General features: G+C 47.3%; 1 protein-coding gene and 1 long non-coding RNA gene across 2 annotated transcripts in view; one reads left to right on the forward strand and one right to left on the reverse strand.

Moving 5' to 3' along the window:
* The window catches only part of LOC104659842, a 57746-nt gene extending 42039 nt beyond the window's left edge, over window positions 1-15707 (forward strand). Inside the window, exon 8 of the long non-coding RNA XR_747640.1 lies at window positions 14740-15707. This is a non-coding gene — a long non-coding RNA (uncharacterized LOC104659842). The remainder of the gene's footprint in view (window positions 1-14739) is intronic.
* Window positions 1-17978, reverse strand: part of SLC22A4 (solute carrier family 22 member 4) — a 50047-nt gene that overhangs the window by 16416 nt on the left and 15653 nt on the right. The window contains exons 2-4 of the mRNA XM_010359998.2: window positions 14729-14832; window positions 13228-13382; window positions 4231-4402 (exon numbers count right to left, since the gene is read on the reverse strand). Coding sequence (XP_010358300.2) covers window positions 4231-4402; window positions 13228-13382; window positions 14729-14832 — 431 coding nt within the window. The remainder of the gene's footprint in view (window positions 1-4230; window positions 4403-13227; window positions 13383-14728; window positions 14833-17978) is intronic.

Genomic DNA, 17978 nt, shown 5'->3' on the forward strand with positions numbered 1-17978 from the left:
TTTTTATTTCTCAAAATCTTTTAGCCATTCTTCTGTCAGCTCTCATTTTCCTTACCTATTGTCAGTACAGATGGTCCCTAACTTATGATGGTTCGACTTACGATTTTTCTACTATAGGAGAAAAGTGATATGCATTGAGTAGAAACCTTACTTTGAGTACTCATACATACAGCCATTCTATTGTTCACTTCCAGTACAGTATTTAATAAATTACATGAAATATTCAATACTTAATTATAAAATAGGTTTTGTGTTAGAAAATGTTGCCCAACTGTAGGCTAATGTTAGTGTTCTGAGCATGTTTAAGGTAGGTCGGGCTGAGCTATGATATTTGGTAGGGATGCAGGGCGGGCAAGCCCCAGAGTGGGGTTCTTGGCTTTGCCCAGGAAAGAATTCAAGGGCAAACTGGAGGTGGAAGAAAACAGCTTTATTGAAGAGACAATGTTACAGCTCAGTGACTGCTCCTGCAGAGCAGGGCTGCCCCACAGGCAAAGTAGCAGCTCAGGACAGTTTTGCACTCATATTTATAACTACTTTTAATTACATGTAGATGAAAGGGCAGTTTATGCAGAAATTTCTAGGGAAAGGGTAGTAATTTTTGGGTCACTGGGTCATTGCCATGGAAAGGGGCAATAAAGCCTGAGTGTTGTCATGGCAACGGTAAACTGACATGGCACACTGGTGGGCGTGTCTTATGGAAAGCATCTTCTGCCCTGGCTCTGTTTTAGCTGGTCCTCAATTTGGTCCGGTGTCCAACCCCTGGCTCTGGAGTCGTGTCTGGCTTCCTACCTCAGTAGGTTAGATGTATTGACCTAGAATATTCTCAATTTATAATCAGCTTATTGGGATATAACCCCATTATAAGTCGAAGAGCATCTGTACTTACTTAGCCTAGAAAACAAATTATAAGTAGCAGACACAGAGTCCTCTATAATTAATTGGCCCAAATCCACACTAGGAATAAGCTCAGAGCAAAACAAATGACGAACTAGCAGGTCCCCTCTCCAGCTTACTAGCACATGAGTTGAAAAATGAGCTCAGTTTGCATTTTTCAGAATATGCCTTTAGTTGGTCCCTATAGGAACTACAATAATGTTAGGTCACTGACTTCCAGTAATTAGAACTGTGTTGTCCAATAGAAACTTCTGAAATGTTCTGTATCTGTGCTAAGACAGCACCCACTAACCACATGTAGCTATTGAGCTAGTGTGATTGAAGAAACAAAAATTTAATTTTATTTACTTTTAATTAATTTTAAATTTAAATAGCTGCATGTGACTGGTGGCTACTATATTAGTGCAGAATTAGAGATCTTACTACACAGCCACGATATACCTCATGGATAGATGCTTCTACTTTGGGCCAGTATCTTTCTTCAACCAGATTATGCTTAGAAATATCCTACCTTTTTTTCTACAGATCACTGGCCTCAGACTCTTAATGTTTAATCATCTAGAAATTGCATAGCTTTCCTCACGTTTCATCTATGGCCTGCTTCCCTACCCCATCCCCACACCCTATACATATACTCCATTCACACCTGTGGCCACTTACTGCCAAGCCTTTTAAAGGAAACTTGGGACATAAAAAGTTCCCCAAACTACCAACAATACCTCTATGTAGGTTTATCTCCCATTTCTAGCCCACTGTACTCAGGGCCACTGGTATCTCTACTTTTGAATTGCTTTGATTTTTTTGTGTGTGCACATAATCTCAAATCTAGCTGATCATTTCAAAAGTCAATGGAGTGCCAAATGAGGTTGCACACTATAATCTCTCTGTAGATTTAATTCAGACTAAACAGGAGTCAGGTGTTGCTGGAGAGCTTGTCTCATACTGAGCAGGCGGCAGGGTCCACATCAGCTCTAAGCATCCCCCCATATCCCAACCACTAGACTGATGAGCATCCGTTTGGGAAGCCCCACCTGCAAGGATAGGATGTTCAGAAGAAAGCTATTTTCTTTTACAGGAAAATGATAAGACCACTGATAAATGTTCAGGGGGAGCACTCAGCTTGTCAGTGCTGGTCCCGGGCTGGCCTCTATCTGGGGCAAGTCCTGTCCCTGGTACAGTATGCCCACAGCCAGGACCACTCGTGGACTGGCCCCTGGGAAACAGAAGAAAGAGCTCTCCTTAGGGCAGAGTGAGCAGGCTCCCTGTGGGATGGACCTTCTCGCTGGAAACTCTGGAGGCTAACTCTGGAGGGCTAATGAATCAGAGCTGTTCATTCCTCGCTGTGACATATGGTCCTGAGGCAAATCCCATCCCTACTAATCTCTGTACAGCCAATCAGGGGCCTTATATTGTTATTCTTTCTCTCTTTCTCTCTCTGTCTCTCTTTCTCTCTGATAGAATCATACATTAATAAGATTGATTATAACTTTTTTTGAGACAGCATCTCATTCTATCCAGGCTGGAGTGCAGTGGCATGATCATATAGCTCACTGTAATCTTGAACTCCCAGGCTCAAGGGACCCTCCCACCTCCACCTCCTAAGTAGCTGGGACTACAGGCACTCACCACTGCACCCAGCTAATTTTTTATTTTTAGTACAGACAAGGTTTTGACATGTTGCCCAGGCTGGTTTTGAACTGCTGGGCTAAAGTGATCCTCCCAACTTGGCCTCCCAAAGTGCTGGGATTACAGGTGTGAACCACCATACCTGGCTAATTATAACACTTTGAAAGTACTGGTCCCTTAGGTCAAAATGACAACTAGAGCCAGAGCACATAGTTTATTAAAATCATTCAGCTGAAGAGGCAGAAAAAAACCTGTGAATAATCTTGTCTTGTGTCTTGAGAGAACCTGCAGTCACTAACATCTTTTCCAATAAATTCAGTTAGCAAGGGAGTTGTGGAGAGAGGGACAGATGATGATGATGATAATTACTCTCATTCAGAACATCACTCTGCTCTTGTAAATCTGGGATGCTTTCCTTGGAGGCACAGCTATGTAGATAATGGCCAGCCCTTATTCACTGCTCCTCAGGCCGGGTTTCCTGGTCCTCAGACAGGGTTCCAGAGGAGTGTTGCAAGTCAGAATAATTCCTAACCTTTAACAAACTATCAACTCCACCTGCACACTTCATGCCAAGAATTTACACTGGTAAATCACAGCACTCTTACAGATCATGAGAATACAGGGGCTTAGAGTGAGCCCACCTGACCTGCGCTGTCTAGTCAGACAGGTGGCCTGCCTGTCAACCTCTATGACTGCCTAACAGATGCAGTAAGATAAAGACCTAGACAGCTTCCCAGTCAGGAGGTGTCCAAAGGACAGGGCAACCATGAGGTCTAGTCTAAATTGTGAGTTCCGAAAAATGATCAGAGAAGCTTGTGTTATGTGTAAGCAGGTAGAAGTTATGCAGTTCAGTGAAACCAGTCAGTGCTGGAGGATTTGACTTTGATATAATGAAATCAAACCAAGAAGAATTAATGAGAGAGAAAGAGAATGAGAGAGAGAGACAGAACCAGACCCACCCATGGAAGGAATCCCTTTCCTCTTGCTTAAATATGAAAAAGCAAGGAAACAGGAAATCCCCCAGAAGAGGGTGTGTCTGACACCTTATTCCATGATTTTTAACTTATTCTGTCACCTGAAATCTCCCAGATAGTCATACTGGGTAAGACTGCAGCCAGAACCTTCAAACTTTGTTATTCCTGTAACTGTTGTGTTATACTGAGTTGAAATTGAGTTGGGAGGTTGTGGGAGGAGAGAAGAGAACATTTCTCTAACAATTTATTAAATAAAAAGTAATTTTCTCACTCTTCAAGACATAGCAGATAAATAGGCACACTACCATAAGTGCTAATAAATAGGCTTCCCTTTCATAGATGCTAATCATTATATGGTAGGGAAGCTTGAAGAATTACATTAGTAGGATAGAGTGAGATTTTTCTAGAGAGAGAAAAGTGATGAAAGAGCAGGGGGCAGAGTTAAAAACAACAAAATCCAACACCACCAGTGCCACAAATAAGTAGCAACAGACAAGAGTGGCTGGTGTCAAGGAAGAGATTGGACTCCTGAGAATGTGCTTTTAGGACAATGGAGACTCAAACTCCAGCACACAGGCCCACCCACAATGAGGCAAAAACTCCCAGCTTGGAAACTGGCCTCTGCGAGTTCCGTGGAGGTCATGCAAGCCCAAGCTAGGTCAGCACCAGGCTCCAGGTGTGTTCCAGGTATGCTGACCCGCAGCAGAGGGCCTGTCTGGGGACGAGTCACACTCACCACCACAGCGGGACACACAGCACTCCCGGCACCGTCAGCGCCAGCAGCAGCATCCGCCAGTCTCTGATGAAGTAAGCAAACAGTGGCAGCAGCATATAGCCAACTGCAAAAAATGTGCACACTCCTAATGTAGAGAATATAATACGAACTGACTTGCCAAGAATTTCTGTTCCTGTTCAAAACAAGGGAGGAGTATTAGCATATTATCTCACTTTAATATTTGCTTTTTATATCATTATGTGGCAGTTAGAGTTCAAACTATCACCACTTAAAAAAGGGGAAAGGCATTTGCCTCATTGCCCAGAGCAGGCATGGTCAGGGTAGAGGAAGGTGGGAAGTGATCCAAGACTTGGCAACTTATAGAAGACTGAATTTCCATGAGATTTTAACGGAGTCATAGATTTATTTATTTATTTTTAATTAATTAATTATTATTATTACTATTTTGAGACAAAGTCTCCCTCTGTTGCCCGGGCTGCAGTGCAGTGGCACGATCTCAGCTCACTGCAACCTCTGCCTCCCAAGCTCAAGTGACCTTCCCACTTCGGCCTTCCGAATAGCTGGGACTACAGGCGCACACCACCAGGCCTGGCTAATTTTTGTATTTTTAGTAGAGACAGGGTTTCACCAGGTTGGCCAGGCTGGTCTTGAACTCCTGACCTCAAGTGATCCACCTGCCTTGGCCTCCCAAAATGTTGGGATTACAGGCATGAGCCACCATGCCCGGCCGATTTATTTTAAGGCCATTCCATGTCATAAAAATATGCCCAGACGCAAGAGCTAATCCCTTCTGAGAATGCCACATTTCCAAAATAAGAGCCCCAACATGAGAAGCAGAGAGAACGTTTCAGGAGATAAGCAGTGGCTCTTCTGAGGGGCCATGTGGGGTCACGGTGTGTGTAGCCTTTCCAACAGTTCTGAACTGTAAATAAACAGACATTGGCCCATCAGGAAGCAGTGGAGAGTTCACTGTTTCCAAGATCTCAGGACACACTTACCCATGCCTGAGCCCTGAGAAATCAGTTGGAGTGAGCTGGCTCTGGAGGTGCACAGACAGGCCTTCAGCACCCAGGACTGAATTCCCTGCAGCCATGCTGTGCCCAGAGATCAGCCCAGGCAGACACAGTCCATTTGGACCAAGGAAAGAAAAGCAGGAGCTGTTCTCCCACCCCTGCAGGCAGCAGCCCTAGACCTGGCCACACACCCATTGAACTCCACAGAGCTTTCCCTGAACAGCAGAAAGGCCCATGACTGCTTGGTGAGGGCACTGCTTTTTGGGAAAGGACATGCAGGCGACTGTTGGTCTCTGCTCAGTGCCACAGTGGATCACTCGGCACCAGATGGGAGTCCAAGAACAAAGCTCCTTCTCTTGTCACGGAGCTCCGGGCCCTTTCCAGAGTCTGCCCTTGGTTCTCTACACCTGGGGCGGAGATTTGACCAATGGCAATGGCTCTGCCTTTTGTTGGGGATCTGCCCATACTACAGAGAAGTGACCCAGAAGATACAAAACAGATAATTCAAAGGTCATTCATGCTTGCCTTTCAAGAGAGATTTTCTCAATCATGTTTATATGTTCTAGGCACAGGCGAAGGGATTAAGAGCTCATTCCAGAGACGCAGCAAAATTACTATGTTGGCTGGTTTCTCATTTTACCACCTACCTGTTCCCAACCCACCCCACTCATTCTCCCTCACTGTTCGTAACTGAGAGATCTGCCTTAGTGGGTCCCTCTCGAGAGGCCATTTAAAAGCCCGGACTGATAGAAACAGCCAGTACTTTGTGCCTCCTGCATCCCATGTTGGAGACAATTGTCCTAACCACCCAGAGCATTGCTCAGCCTATAAACCCATTTCCAAGGATAGGGTCTGACTTCTTTGAGGATCATGAGTATGATTTCCAGGTCTTTTCTGACCTCATTAATGACCTTCCTGCTATGCACTGGTTTCTAAACCCTTTGGCTGTGATTATGATATGGAAATAAATAGAGGATGCTTTATTCTTAAGCAGAGATTCAGAAGTGAAGCAGCAGAGGGCTTGATTTTGGAAAAGAGATAGTGTGCAGGATCAAGTGAGAATCTTATAGAATTGTGAGGCCAGAGGAGCTTTATCCTACCTTCATGACCTTGTTAAGAAAAGAGAAGTTACACTACTGGGTTCCGGGATAATTTCCCTCTCTAAGTGTGAGTCTCAGACCAGAACAGTTATACAACTTTGCAGAGTGCATGTTGGGGACAGAGACTTTGTGGGTCTCTCTCTTTGCCTTCCTGTGGACAGCATGGATGGTACAAATTGAAACAATTCCTTTTTAGCCCTACTTTCTGCTCTCTGACTTTTAGGCAGTCACCCTTCCTTAAACAGGATCACCATCTTCACAGCTAGCATTTTTTAAAGTAGGTACTTTGAGACAGGTTCCAGGCTAAGTGTTCACATATATTATCTCTTTGACCCTTCACACCAGTTATATAAAAACTAATATTCCAGGTGAGGCACAGTGACTTATGCCTGTAATCCCAGCACTTTGGGAGGCCGAGGCAGGCAGATCACCTGAGGTCAGGAGTTTGAAACCAGCCTGACCAATATGATGAAACCCGTCTCTACTAAGAAAACAAAAATTAGCCAGGCATGGTGGCATGCGCCTGTAATCCCAGCTACTCGGGAGGCTGAGACAGGATAATCACTTGAACCCAGGAGGCAGAGGTTGCAGTGAGCTGAGATCATGCCACTGCACTCCAGGAGGCAGAGGTTGCAGTGAGCTGAGATCATGCCACTGCACTCCAGGAGGCAGAGGTTGCAGTGAGCTGAGATCATGCCACTGCACTCCAGCCTGGGCAACAAGAGCAAAACTCCATCTCAAACAAAAACAAAAACAAAAACTAATATTCCTCCTACTTTATACATAATTAGCTGAGACTTCAGAGTTAAAGCCAGTTGCCTAAATTCATGCACATAATAAGTGGTGCACCAGGATTCAAGCCTTATCCACTCTATGGATACTGGTCTACCTTCCAAAAAAAAAAAAAAAAATTACTGGGGGCATGACTTGGCCTTTTAAAGCAGTTCTTCAACTGAGATTCCAATAGAGACATGAGGGGAGATGGGTAAGGCCATATCCTGATTTCACTTTTACAATTTTCTTTTTTCTTTTTTTTTTTTGAGACAGACTTGTACTCTGTCGCCTAGGCCAGAGTGCAGTGGTGCAATCTCAGCTCACTATAACCTCTGCCTCCTGGGTTCAAATGATTTTCCTGCCTCAGCCTCCCAAGTAGCTGGGACTATAGGCGCTTGCCACCATGCCCGGCTGATTTTTGTATTTTCAGTAGAGATGGGGTTTTGCCATGTTGGCCAGGCTGGTCTTGAACGCCTGACCTCAGGTGATCCACCCAGCTTAACCCCCTTTCAGAAGTGGATTTGCATTTTCCCTTCCTGGGCTTGTCACTGGAGGCCAGCCAGCCCCCTCTGAGGAATGCTAGGAGAAAAGCCTGATTATATAGATCTTTCATGGCCTGCAGCTGCCACGAGCTTTCCATGTGGCAGTGAAACAGATGACAGTGGTGACTCCTGCTGTGCTGACTGGGAATCCCTGTCCTGCCCCCTATGCTCTATCTGCCTCTTCTGTCTGCTTTGCTTCTAGGGCAAAGCCTGGTTGGTCTTGGTCTGGCTGGGCCTCTGAGTTTCTCCTGGGAGTGAAACATTGACATCTAAGCCAAAGGGACATGACCTGGCTAGGATGAGGGCCAGGATAGCCGTAGGAGTATTGCCCACCACCTGTCACACCCATCTGAATCTGAGCACTCTCTCGTAGAGGGGGTGACTTAGAGAGGGCCAGGCTCCCTTCCATGTAGAGCAGTACCTGCCCCAGGAACTGTAGAGCAGTACCTGCCGGGCCCATTCCACACAGAGGTAGGACGTGCACCTTCATAAATGACCAACATAGGCTCTAAGTAGACCCCAGCTCAAGAAACGAGACTGTAGTGCAGCTACCAGGATATGAGGTAAGAGCCAGGAACCCTGGGCTAGGAGTGTCCTCCATCTGGCAAGGGGAGAGCCTGGGTTCCTTGATGCTAAGTTGCTACTAGAGAGACTATAATAAACCCTCCTTTGTGGAGATATTATTATGAAGACTGAGACCATGTATGTAAAGTGCCTAGGAGGGTATCTGGCACGTGGCAGGTGCTCAGTAATAATTATTCTTTATCCTGGTTAAGCAGTTGAAATGTGCTACATGTCAGGGGAATGATGGAAAGTACAATGCCTTTGATGCAAAAAGGCCAGTGAAGACAGCAGAACCCCTCTTCAGGGCTTAACAGATGTTCCCCTGCTCAGGGCTTCCCCTCTCTCTGCACCAATCACTCTAGTCAAAAGTAACATTTCCTATTTCTGTGTATACCCAGTAATATGTGCCCCACTCCCTTGACCCATGTCCCCATGTCCACAGTGACAGCTGCATTGGCTGCAGAGGCACAACCAGGCAGTGAGCTCCTTGTGAATAGACAGGCGTGAGTTCTTGCTCTTCCCTGGGTCCCCGCAGTTCTTCCCTCTCATGGTGCAATGCAAATAAGGTATGCCAGCAAATTTCTGCATCATGTTTATGGATTTATATGCCAGCTCATCCCTTGGAAATTTTGAGGCAACTTCAAATTTAAATACAATAAAATAATGGTAACATTAAAGTAAGATATAAAGAAAAGTAAAAAGTTGTGCCTTGCTGAAAAGAACAAAAATATGCAGCTGACTATTTTGAAAACAGTCTGGCAGTTCCTCAAAAGGTTGAATATAGAATCAGCACAGGGCCTAGCAGAGGTCCTGCCTTATACCCAAGACAATTAAAAACATATATCCACGGCCGGGCGCGGTGGCTCAAGCCTGTAATCCCAGCACTTTGGGAGGCCGAGATGGGCGGATCACGAGGTCAGGAGATCGAGACCATCCTGGCTAACACGGTGAAACCCCGTCTCTACTAAAAAATACAAAAAACTAGCCGGGCGAGGTGGCGGGCGCCTGTAGTCCCAGCTACTCGGGAGGCTGAGGCAGGAGAATGGCGTAAACCCGGGAGGCGGAGCTTGCAGTGAGCTGAGATCCGGCCACTGCACTCCAGCCCGGGCGACAGAGCGAGACTCCGTCTCAAAAAAAAAAAAAAAAAAAAAAAAAAAAAAAAAAAAAAAAAAAAAAAAAAAAAAAAAAAAAAAACATATATCCACAAAAATACTTATTCTCCAATGTTCATAGCATTATTCATAACAGCCCCAAAGTAGAAACACCCAGATGTTCAATGACTGATGAATGGATGACCAAAATCTTCATCCAGCGGAATACTAATTCATGCTACAACATGGATCAACCTTGAAAACAAGTGAAGTCAGTCACAAAGGCCACATAATATATGATTCTGTTTATATCAAATGTGCGGAATAGGGAAATCCATTAAAGGAAGAATGTAAATTAGTGGTTGCCAGGGGCATAGGGAAGAGGGAAATGACTGCTAATTTGTATAGGGTTTCTTTTCAGGGTGATGAGGAGTTAGATAGTGTTGATGGCTGTACAACTTTGTGAATATACTAAAAAACACTGAATTATACACTTTAAAAGTGTGAATATCATGGTATGCAAATCTGTCACGGACTGAATGTTTGTGTCCCTCCATTATTCATACGTTGATCCCTGACCTGATAGGATAGAGGATTAGTGTCCTTACAAGAAGAGACACCAGAGAGTGAGCTCTCTATGGCTTGCTCTCTCTTGCTTTCCCTCTCTCTGAGCACTTGCGCAGAAGAAAGATCATGTGAGGACTTAGAGAGAAGGCAGCCATCTGCAACCCAACGGGAGAACCCTCACCAGACACTAACCCTGCTGGCACTTTGATCTTGGACTTCTACCCTCCACAACTGTGGGAAATAAATTTCGGTTGTTTAGACCACCCAGTCTACAGGATTTTGTTATGGCATCCCAAACAGCCTAAGACAAAATTATATTTCAACTTTTCAATTTAAAAACAGTAATATATATATATATATATGGCTGGTAAAAGCTGCATCATTGATGTAGTTACATTTCAAATTTGCCCGAGCTTCCTGGTAGCCAGAGTTGTAAAGGAAGATGCCATCACTTACACACCTATCAAAAGGAGGAACCGCTAGACATCAGAGGAAGCAAAGCTTTAAATGGTTCAGCATGCCCAAGGAAATGTCACATGGGAGGTTGATGTTAGAAGTACTGAAAAATACTGAATTAATGAATCAGTCAAGACAGGAGATAATTAACTTTTTGTGTTTAAGCAGCTAGTTATGGGGGATAAGAGAGGCTACTGATGGTATTCTACCCAGAAGGCCGTTGACAGGTGGAGGGCATTATTTCTGGGCAACAGTAGGAGATTGTGAGGGGAGCTGGAGCATGGGTAGGGTTAGTGTCCTTGGTCCCAAGTGGTCATTTCCTCCTAAACCAGCATCATTCCGGCAACACCATCACTTCCAGGCATGTCTGCTTTATGCTGTGTTGGGTAGCACTGTTCTGTCTTTCTCTTTTCTAGCTATGACTCTGGCAGCCTTGATCATTTTTAAAAAGCAGCACAAAACAAGGACTCATTTCTGCAATGCTTTGACAGTGGGAGGACTTTGGCTTCCCAAGTTAATGTGAAATTATCATGCAGAGTTTTGCCAACCCTTCCTTAGGGCCAGAGGGCGGAAGCAAAGGCACTTACCAAACTCCTCAGCCCAGACCACACCCTCTGGTTTATTTTAGTCAAATACAACCTGGAATTAGGCTATTTTATCCCAGAAACACCAGAGAGCGCTGCTGCACTGTAGGGAAGCTAGCAGCCACTTTGTCTTTGTACTGTGTCCCCCAACCCCAGGCGCTGACTGGGGTGTCCAGCCATTCCAGAGCAGGCTGGTTTTCGGGGACACTTAAACTTTCAGACCTGAGAACCCAACACAGTGAGTCTCATACCAGGACACAAAAGCCAGCAATTTCTTGCAGAGCACAATGGAGTAAAACTGTCACTGTAGAGGCTCCCATAACACCCTACAACAGGCCTGGCCCCAGGCTGATAGCAAGCCCTCAGAGGCCTGGATCCCGGCTGATAGCGAGGCTGCTGCACCCAGGGTCTTACGTACTGACTGCTGGCTTGACTGATCTTCCATGGCTTTCCCCTTGGCCCTCTTACCCTTCTTCACCCTGCATGTGGGACCACACGCTGCATGGGGAGGTGGGAGGAGAGTAGATGATAGTGTCAGAGCCAGGGGGCAGCCCTTTCCTGTAGGAAGCCTGGGGTATGCTCTCCCTGCCTCACCCACTCACATAGGGGAGGCTTGGAGGCCCCAGAAGCACACTGTGCCACTGAAAAGGCAGATCTCAATGCTGCCCATTCTATAGAACCGGGGATGCCACCACCTGGCACAAGTCCCACCTTGTTCCCATTCCCATGGAGAGAGCTTCTCTGGCTTCACCGTGACTCTCTGCCCTTTTGTTCCAGATGGTCCTTCAGGTCCTCCTGGGATATCGGCCTGCTGGTCACAGTCTTCTGTTTTGGGGAGGCCTGTTTGGTTTTTGGTATGTGTCTGGCCCAAGCAGAGCCACATGTTGGGTTTTTCAGGCTTAGGGAGGATCATCACACGGAAGATGGATTCTGGGGACTTTGAACATGAAGCCAACAGGCTTTGCCTTGTGTTCTTGGAGCCACTGGGGACTAGGAAGTTGTAATTTCTGTCCTAAGATCTTCCAACCTCCAGTTTCCAACAACACTGGCCTGAATCTCCCTGTGCCCTCTACACAAAAGATCTTCAAGAAAATCTTACCCTGCTCCTTCCCCCTGCAGGAAGGGGAGCAGCCTCCTCCCACTGGGGCCTGCTGAAGAGTGTGCTATCTGCTGGGACCATGTGGCTCCAGCATGTTCTTCCCCCCTTCTCTCCTCCCTCCCCCACTCTGCAGACACTGAGGCTGAGCCCATGGCACGGGGCTCTTTGCAAATAATTAAGGGAGTAGAGTTGAAATATTTCCATCCTGGCAACTTGACAGAAGGTGTACACACCATTAGTTAAGACAGCACAGCATCTCCAAAGCCAATGAGTCCTTCAGACTCTTAAGAAGCAATCAGAGTCACCTAACCAGATTCGGACTTTTGAGGCAAGAAGAATCATTAGACTTCTATTAAAGGAGTATTAATAATGATGCTGTGACAATAGAGACAAATTGGGATGGTATTGAGCCACCTAGAATATATTATCACCCTAGAGATGATGGGAACTGGTGTCTACTATCCCAGAGATACCCCTCACCTCTGCTTCTCTCATTTGCCCATTCGCTGGGCTCAGAGAACACACTCTCTCACTCCTGTGGATGACCCTCATCAACTTGCCTGGAGCTCACCTAACTCCCTCCCAGGAAAAGCTGCTGAGGGCCCTAGGGACCTCCTCATGACCTTGTAGCTGATGAGTCTTCCTCATGCAGCCTGACAGCAGATGGAGCTACTATCAGTGCAGGGAGGCTTGTCCTGTGCTTAGTTGATAGACTCTGGGGTGGGCTCTGACTCAGGGCAAGGCCAGATCGGCCCAGTGATGGCGGGCTGGCACTGAACACCCCCTGTCTGCATGAGCCTCCTCACCTGTGTACTGGCCACAGTGACTACCCTAAGTCCCTTCACAGACAACCAGGAAGAAGTCTCAAGCCTATACAACTCAGATCAAAGACATCCTCAGGCTGCCCTTCCCCTAAAATGTCCTCCTCTGTGCCTCTCTTAAGCCCTGTGCTCCTGAGAATGTGTCTCAGCTGTTGTGCAGCTGGTTCTTAATGGCTCCAGCTCTTCCTCACCATATTTCAGGGCTCAGCACAGAGGTGGCTCCCTGTGAGTGCCTGCCTTGCCCCTGACTTGCTCCAAGAGCTCCCTCCCAACACACATATATCCAAAGGCTTTGGAAGCACAGCCCAATGGCCCAATGACTTGTTCTTTCTGGGCCTTTCAGAGGGTTGGAGGGAAGTACCCCGTGTCCCAGAAGCCATTCCTACCTAGTATGAAGGCTACCACATAGTTGGAGATCTGGCCCATGCCCACGATGAGAAATAACACAGTGAACATCTCCCAGCTGATGGAGAAAATCTGCAGGAAGCTGAAGCCAGTCTGTACAGCCATGGTTGCGAAGAGAACGTTCTTCCTGCCAAACCTAGAGAATGCAGTATAACCGAAAACATGAGATGTATAGGTTGCCAAGGTGTGTTACAAGCCCTGAGTCAGGCATCAATGCAGACTTAGTATTTTTTCAGGGCTCTGGCAGACTTTTTTCCTGTCACACCCTCCCATCTTCCTCCTTGGTGAGGTCTCAGGCATCTGTCTGCTCAGGAGATAGCTTTTGAGATTCTCAGCTTCCTGTGGAGTCACCATGCCTCAAAAGCACGGAGGAGCATACGCAAGGACTGTGTGGAAATATGCTCTTTAGAAGGAGCCACAGATAGACGCTACCAGCACATTTCTGGAAAGTGGGTACAGCATAGATTGCAGATATTTCTTGAATCAGCAACATGAAAATTCTGTAAATCCAGAACTAAGAGTCACTCTGCAAGTGGTTTTTAACTTTGGTTGCACTTGGAATCACCTGGAGAGCTTGGAAAAAATACTGATGCCAGCACCCCACCTCCCAAGATTTTGGGATACAGTTTGGATATTAGGATTTTGGAGTTTCCCAGATGAGTAGCACGCAACCAAAATTGCAAACCACTGCTCTGTGGGAAGGTGTAGCTTTCAGCAATGTCTTTCAGTGACACTGAAGGTGGTTTAAGTGTTACCTTCACATTCTGGTAGTGGTCAGTGGGTAGAATGGAGCACAGGTGTGAGCAAAACAGCTTTTCCTGCCCCATTTTCCAAACTCAGGTCTTTGGCTGTTGGCTTGGGCTGGGAAGCTTTCCCCAACACTGCTATTTAGCACCCCCAACTTCCTGCACTGGTCACCACAGCACATCCAGGGGCCTGTGGAACACTGTCTCCCGGGGCTGTGATGTTGCCTCCTCAGGCCTGTAAGCTCTATGAGGCCCAGAGCCAGCGTCAGCTCTGTGGCCTCAGTGTCCAGCCAGGGTCCAAGCCACAGCAGCAGTGTGTGCACAACTGGGGCTCACTGTGTGGCTGCTGGCTGTTTGCAGACAGATCCTGTGCCATCCACCCTTGCCCCTGAGGTGGTGGTGGAGCAGGGAGGGCAGTGGTGATGGCAGCATCATGTTTTGTCAAGGAGTCTGTAGTATGAGGACCCCACCTTCCAGTGGGGTCAGTGGCCCCTCCCCACCACTGGCCAAAGCCCTGGGAGTATGAGGCTGAGGGAATGGAACAAAAGGGTGTCCAGGTGAAGGGGACTGAGGACAGGGTGAATAGGAGACAGCAGGGCTACTCCTATCACTGAATCAGTGACCTGAGGGTCCTCCCTTTCTCTGGGTAGAAATACCCTGAATTCAGTCCAGCCCCAAGATAGGCAGTGATTGACAAGGGGCACCATCCCACCTTCCTCCCCTCCCATGTCCTTACCTGTCTGACAGTTGCCCGGAAATGAAGGAGCCGAGGAGCACTCCTACGAAGAACAGGGAGGTGGTGAGGGGCACCTTCCAGTTGTCCTCACACACCAGATTCCACTGCCAAGGAAGACAGCATGAAGCATGAGCCCAGCCCCAAGGCAGACCTCAACCCCAGCCCAGCTCCGAGGGAATGTTAGCACGGCTGCCAGGCAGACTCTCCTCCCCTGTGCCAGGATATTGCCTTCGTGCAAAGGGCATAGGCCTTGCAGCCCTGGGTTTGACTGGCCTGTGCCGGGACTGGGGTGAGTAACATGGGGCAGGTCACTGCCCTCCCTGAAACTCAGGATCCTCTTAGGAAAGGGAGGGTGATGCTCCTACTCTGCTCATGTTACATAGCAAGAAGCCAGCCGAGGCCATGGCTGTGACTGGTGACCCCTCAGCTGTGAGGCAGTCCAAAGTAAAGGTGGCACTGCATCTTCAGAAGCCAGCCTAGTGCAGAGGGGAGGTGTTTGAAAAGCCCAAAGGGCAGGGCAGAGGGCACGGCCACTTAGTCCAGGAGTAAAATTTCTTTTCCCTTGTTGAAAAGTGCAAGTGGTTCCAGGAGCTCTGTGACTTTATTTTCTGAGCAGACCCCTCCAAAAAATCATGTGGTCCCTGGTCCACTCACGCCTAGGGCAAGCTTGTGACCTAATTCAGGGCCCCATCATTCTGGGGCCTACTTACTCCTCTCCAGGGCTCCCTGGCTCCCTCCTACATCCCTACACCCTCCTTTCCATACGGCCTTTCCAGAAGTATGGTCCCTCCCATTCCCTAGGGCCTGTGGGCTGCCGCTGCCCTAACAAGTCCCTGCCAGTGCATCTACAAAATGAGAGTTTCAGTCAGAGTTTCAGTTTGACTTAAGTCAATTAAGCAAAATCAAGGGAGGCGACAAACATTTCAAAGTGTGTTTAGTGACCTTTCATTTATTGATAACAAATAAATAAATAAACAGATGCCAAGGAGCACTTCGGGCTTGGGTTCTGGGGGCTGCTGTCTGTGGCAAGATGATCCAGTCTGGAGGAAAGACCCCTGCCTCCCACCCAGCCCTAGTTCCATCTTGGGTGGGGCTGCTTTTATAGCATTTGCCAAACAATTCCTTCTGAATCCTCATAACTCCCTTGAAAGTGTGGATTTAAGCACAAACTCACATATTTATATCACACCTCATTCTGCAGCAGACAGAGGTGTTTATAAAGACACATACAAGAGAAAAATGTAAAACAAAAAGCTAAGGGAATTGGGGCAAGTGGAAAATAAAGAGGGGGGAAGTTGCAAAAACCAAGCCTGGGGTAAGACTGACCCTAGATTATCCTGTCCACGGGCCTGCCTGCTTGCCAGACGGGGCTCCAAAACTGGCTCTGTGTATCCCAGCAGCTCAATTCTCAGAAGGGTTACAGTATCCAAAGTAGTTCACTTATTCGCAGAAGCACAGTTGTAAAGAATACTGAGATCCGAAAGAAGTCTCTCCTATGTACTTCTTCCACAAAGGAGCCCCTCTGTTATGCTGAGGATAATGTCCTCGAGAATAGCCCTGTCCTAGAGACAATAGCAAGATTCATGAGGCCGCCTCTCACAGTGCTCACAATGCTGGCCACAGGCAACGCCCAACACAGCTCTGCAGAAGAAAAATAAGTTGGGCCAGGAACTCAGCACTCTGCCATTCAGGCACAATCCAAGGATAAATCTGAGACTGTACCTACAGGAGGATTGCCTTACCTGGGGCTCCTGCATGGGCTTCAGGAGAAAGGGAAATGAATCTTCTAAAACTGTATAGCCAGATTAATGTGTTCTGCCAGTGCATAGACCAGAAGTGGTAAACAGCACGTGTGCCTGCATTCGGGGCCATCTACCTCCAAAAATAACTGTCCAAAGTTTCATTTAAAAGCTTGGGATCTGCTTCTGACTTAGAGAGATGAGCAATTGAAGCTCCAAAGCCTCATGATGTGGTGTGACCCATTTTGCAGAAGATTAAACTGAGACTTTGAGAATGGGATTTGTCTGAAGTCACAGCAAGTAAATCAGCAGGATAGATACCTCCTTGGGCCTCAGAACCCAATCTTGTGCCAGTGTCCTGCTTGGACCTGTACTCTCTAAGGCAGGTCAAAATGAGCTTATTAAATATGATGCCCTATACTTCTTCAAAGAATGTGACACCAGGAGACAATTACCCAGGACTAGGAGTAGAAGGCCTCCATCACAGCCGTTAGCCTTGGACAGAGCCAAGAAGAACTCAAGATTGGTAGAGGTATTAACATGCCAACCATCATCATTCCATCTGCAGTTAAGCAGAAAAGCTCTTTCAAATATAATGTGCTCTCCTTTGTAGTTTTTCAAATATTTCTCTGTCTGGACTTTGCCTTAGGGCAGGATAGATAGGATTTAGAGACAGAAAGGAAAGGAAGGCTGTCAGATGTGGAGCCAGGCATTGCATGAGCAAAGGGTGGGACTGGGAACTGACTACTTAATTTGCAAGGTCCAGGGCAAACTGAAAATGCAGAACTCCTTGGTCAAAAATTATTAAGAATTTCAATACAGCAATGGCAAAGCACTGAAACCAAGTGTGGGGCTCTGTGTGACTGCACAGTTGCATGCCCATGAAGCTGGCCCTGGTAGGGGGTCAAACCCGTTCTCCAGGAAATGAAGCAGAGGCAGGAGTTCTGAATGGGGACACTGGGAAGAAGGGTGAGGTGAGGGCCAGCTCCCATCATTCTCCTTCCTTCTCCAATGTAGGCTCTGCATTGATGGCTTTCAATCCCATTCCCTCCCTGAAGAGGGTCCCAAGAAGCCCTGTTAGCATCATGCAGCACAGGAAGAGCCATGCACACGCAGTGGCCGTTTGCCCCAAGCCCATGCAGGGTGCTATCTGCCTTTGGAGACCCTGCTTACAACCAGCAGGGGAAGGCAGCTAGACGGCATGGCTGCCCATGGTTGACTCTAGGGCAGGGCTCTCCTTTGGGAAGTTATGGTGCTGAAAGTGTCTTTTTGGAAAGCTGTGAGGGGCCTGGTATTAGGACACAGGATTGGCAGATAAAGTTCTACCTGGAGCAAAGGGCTAGAGTCCAGTAAATCAGCTGCCAGTCCTAAGAGGGGCCCTTTAGAAAGGGCTTTTCTTGGAAACCAGGCCCTGCTTGCCCCTGGGCCCTTCATATTTGAGGGATATGTCTCGGGTCCCCACTAGCCAGGGCCACAAAACCTCCCTGTGGTTAACAGTGACATAGTGGGCC

This window comes from Rhinopithecus roxellana, chromosome 3 (assembly GCF_007565055.1).
Source record: "Rhinopithecus roxellana isolate Shanxi Qingling chromosome 3, ASM756505v1, whole genome shotgun sequence".
NCBI classification, from domain to species: Eukaryota; Metazoa; Chordata; class Mammalia; order Primates; family Cercopithecidae; genus Rhinopithecus; species Rhinopithecus roxellana.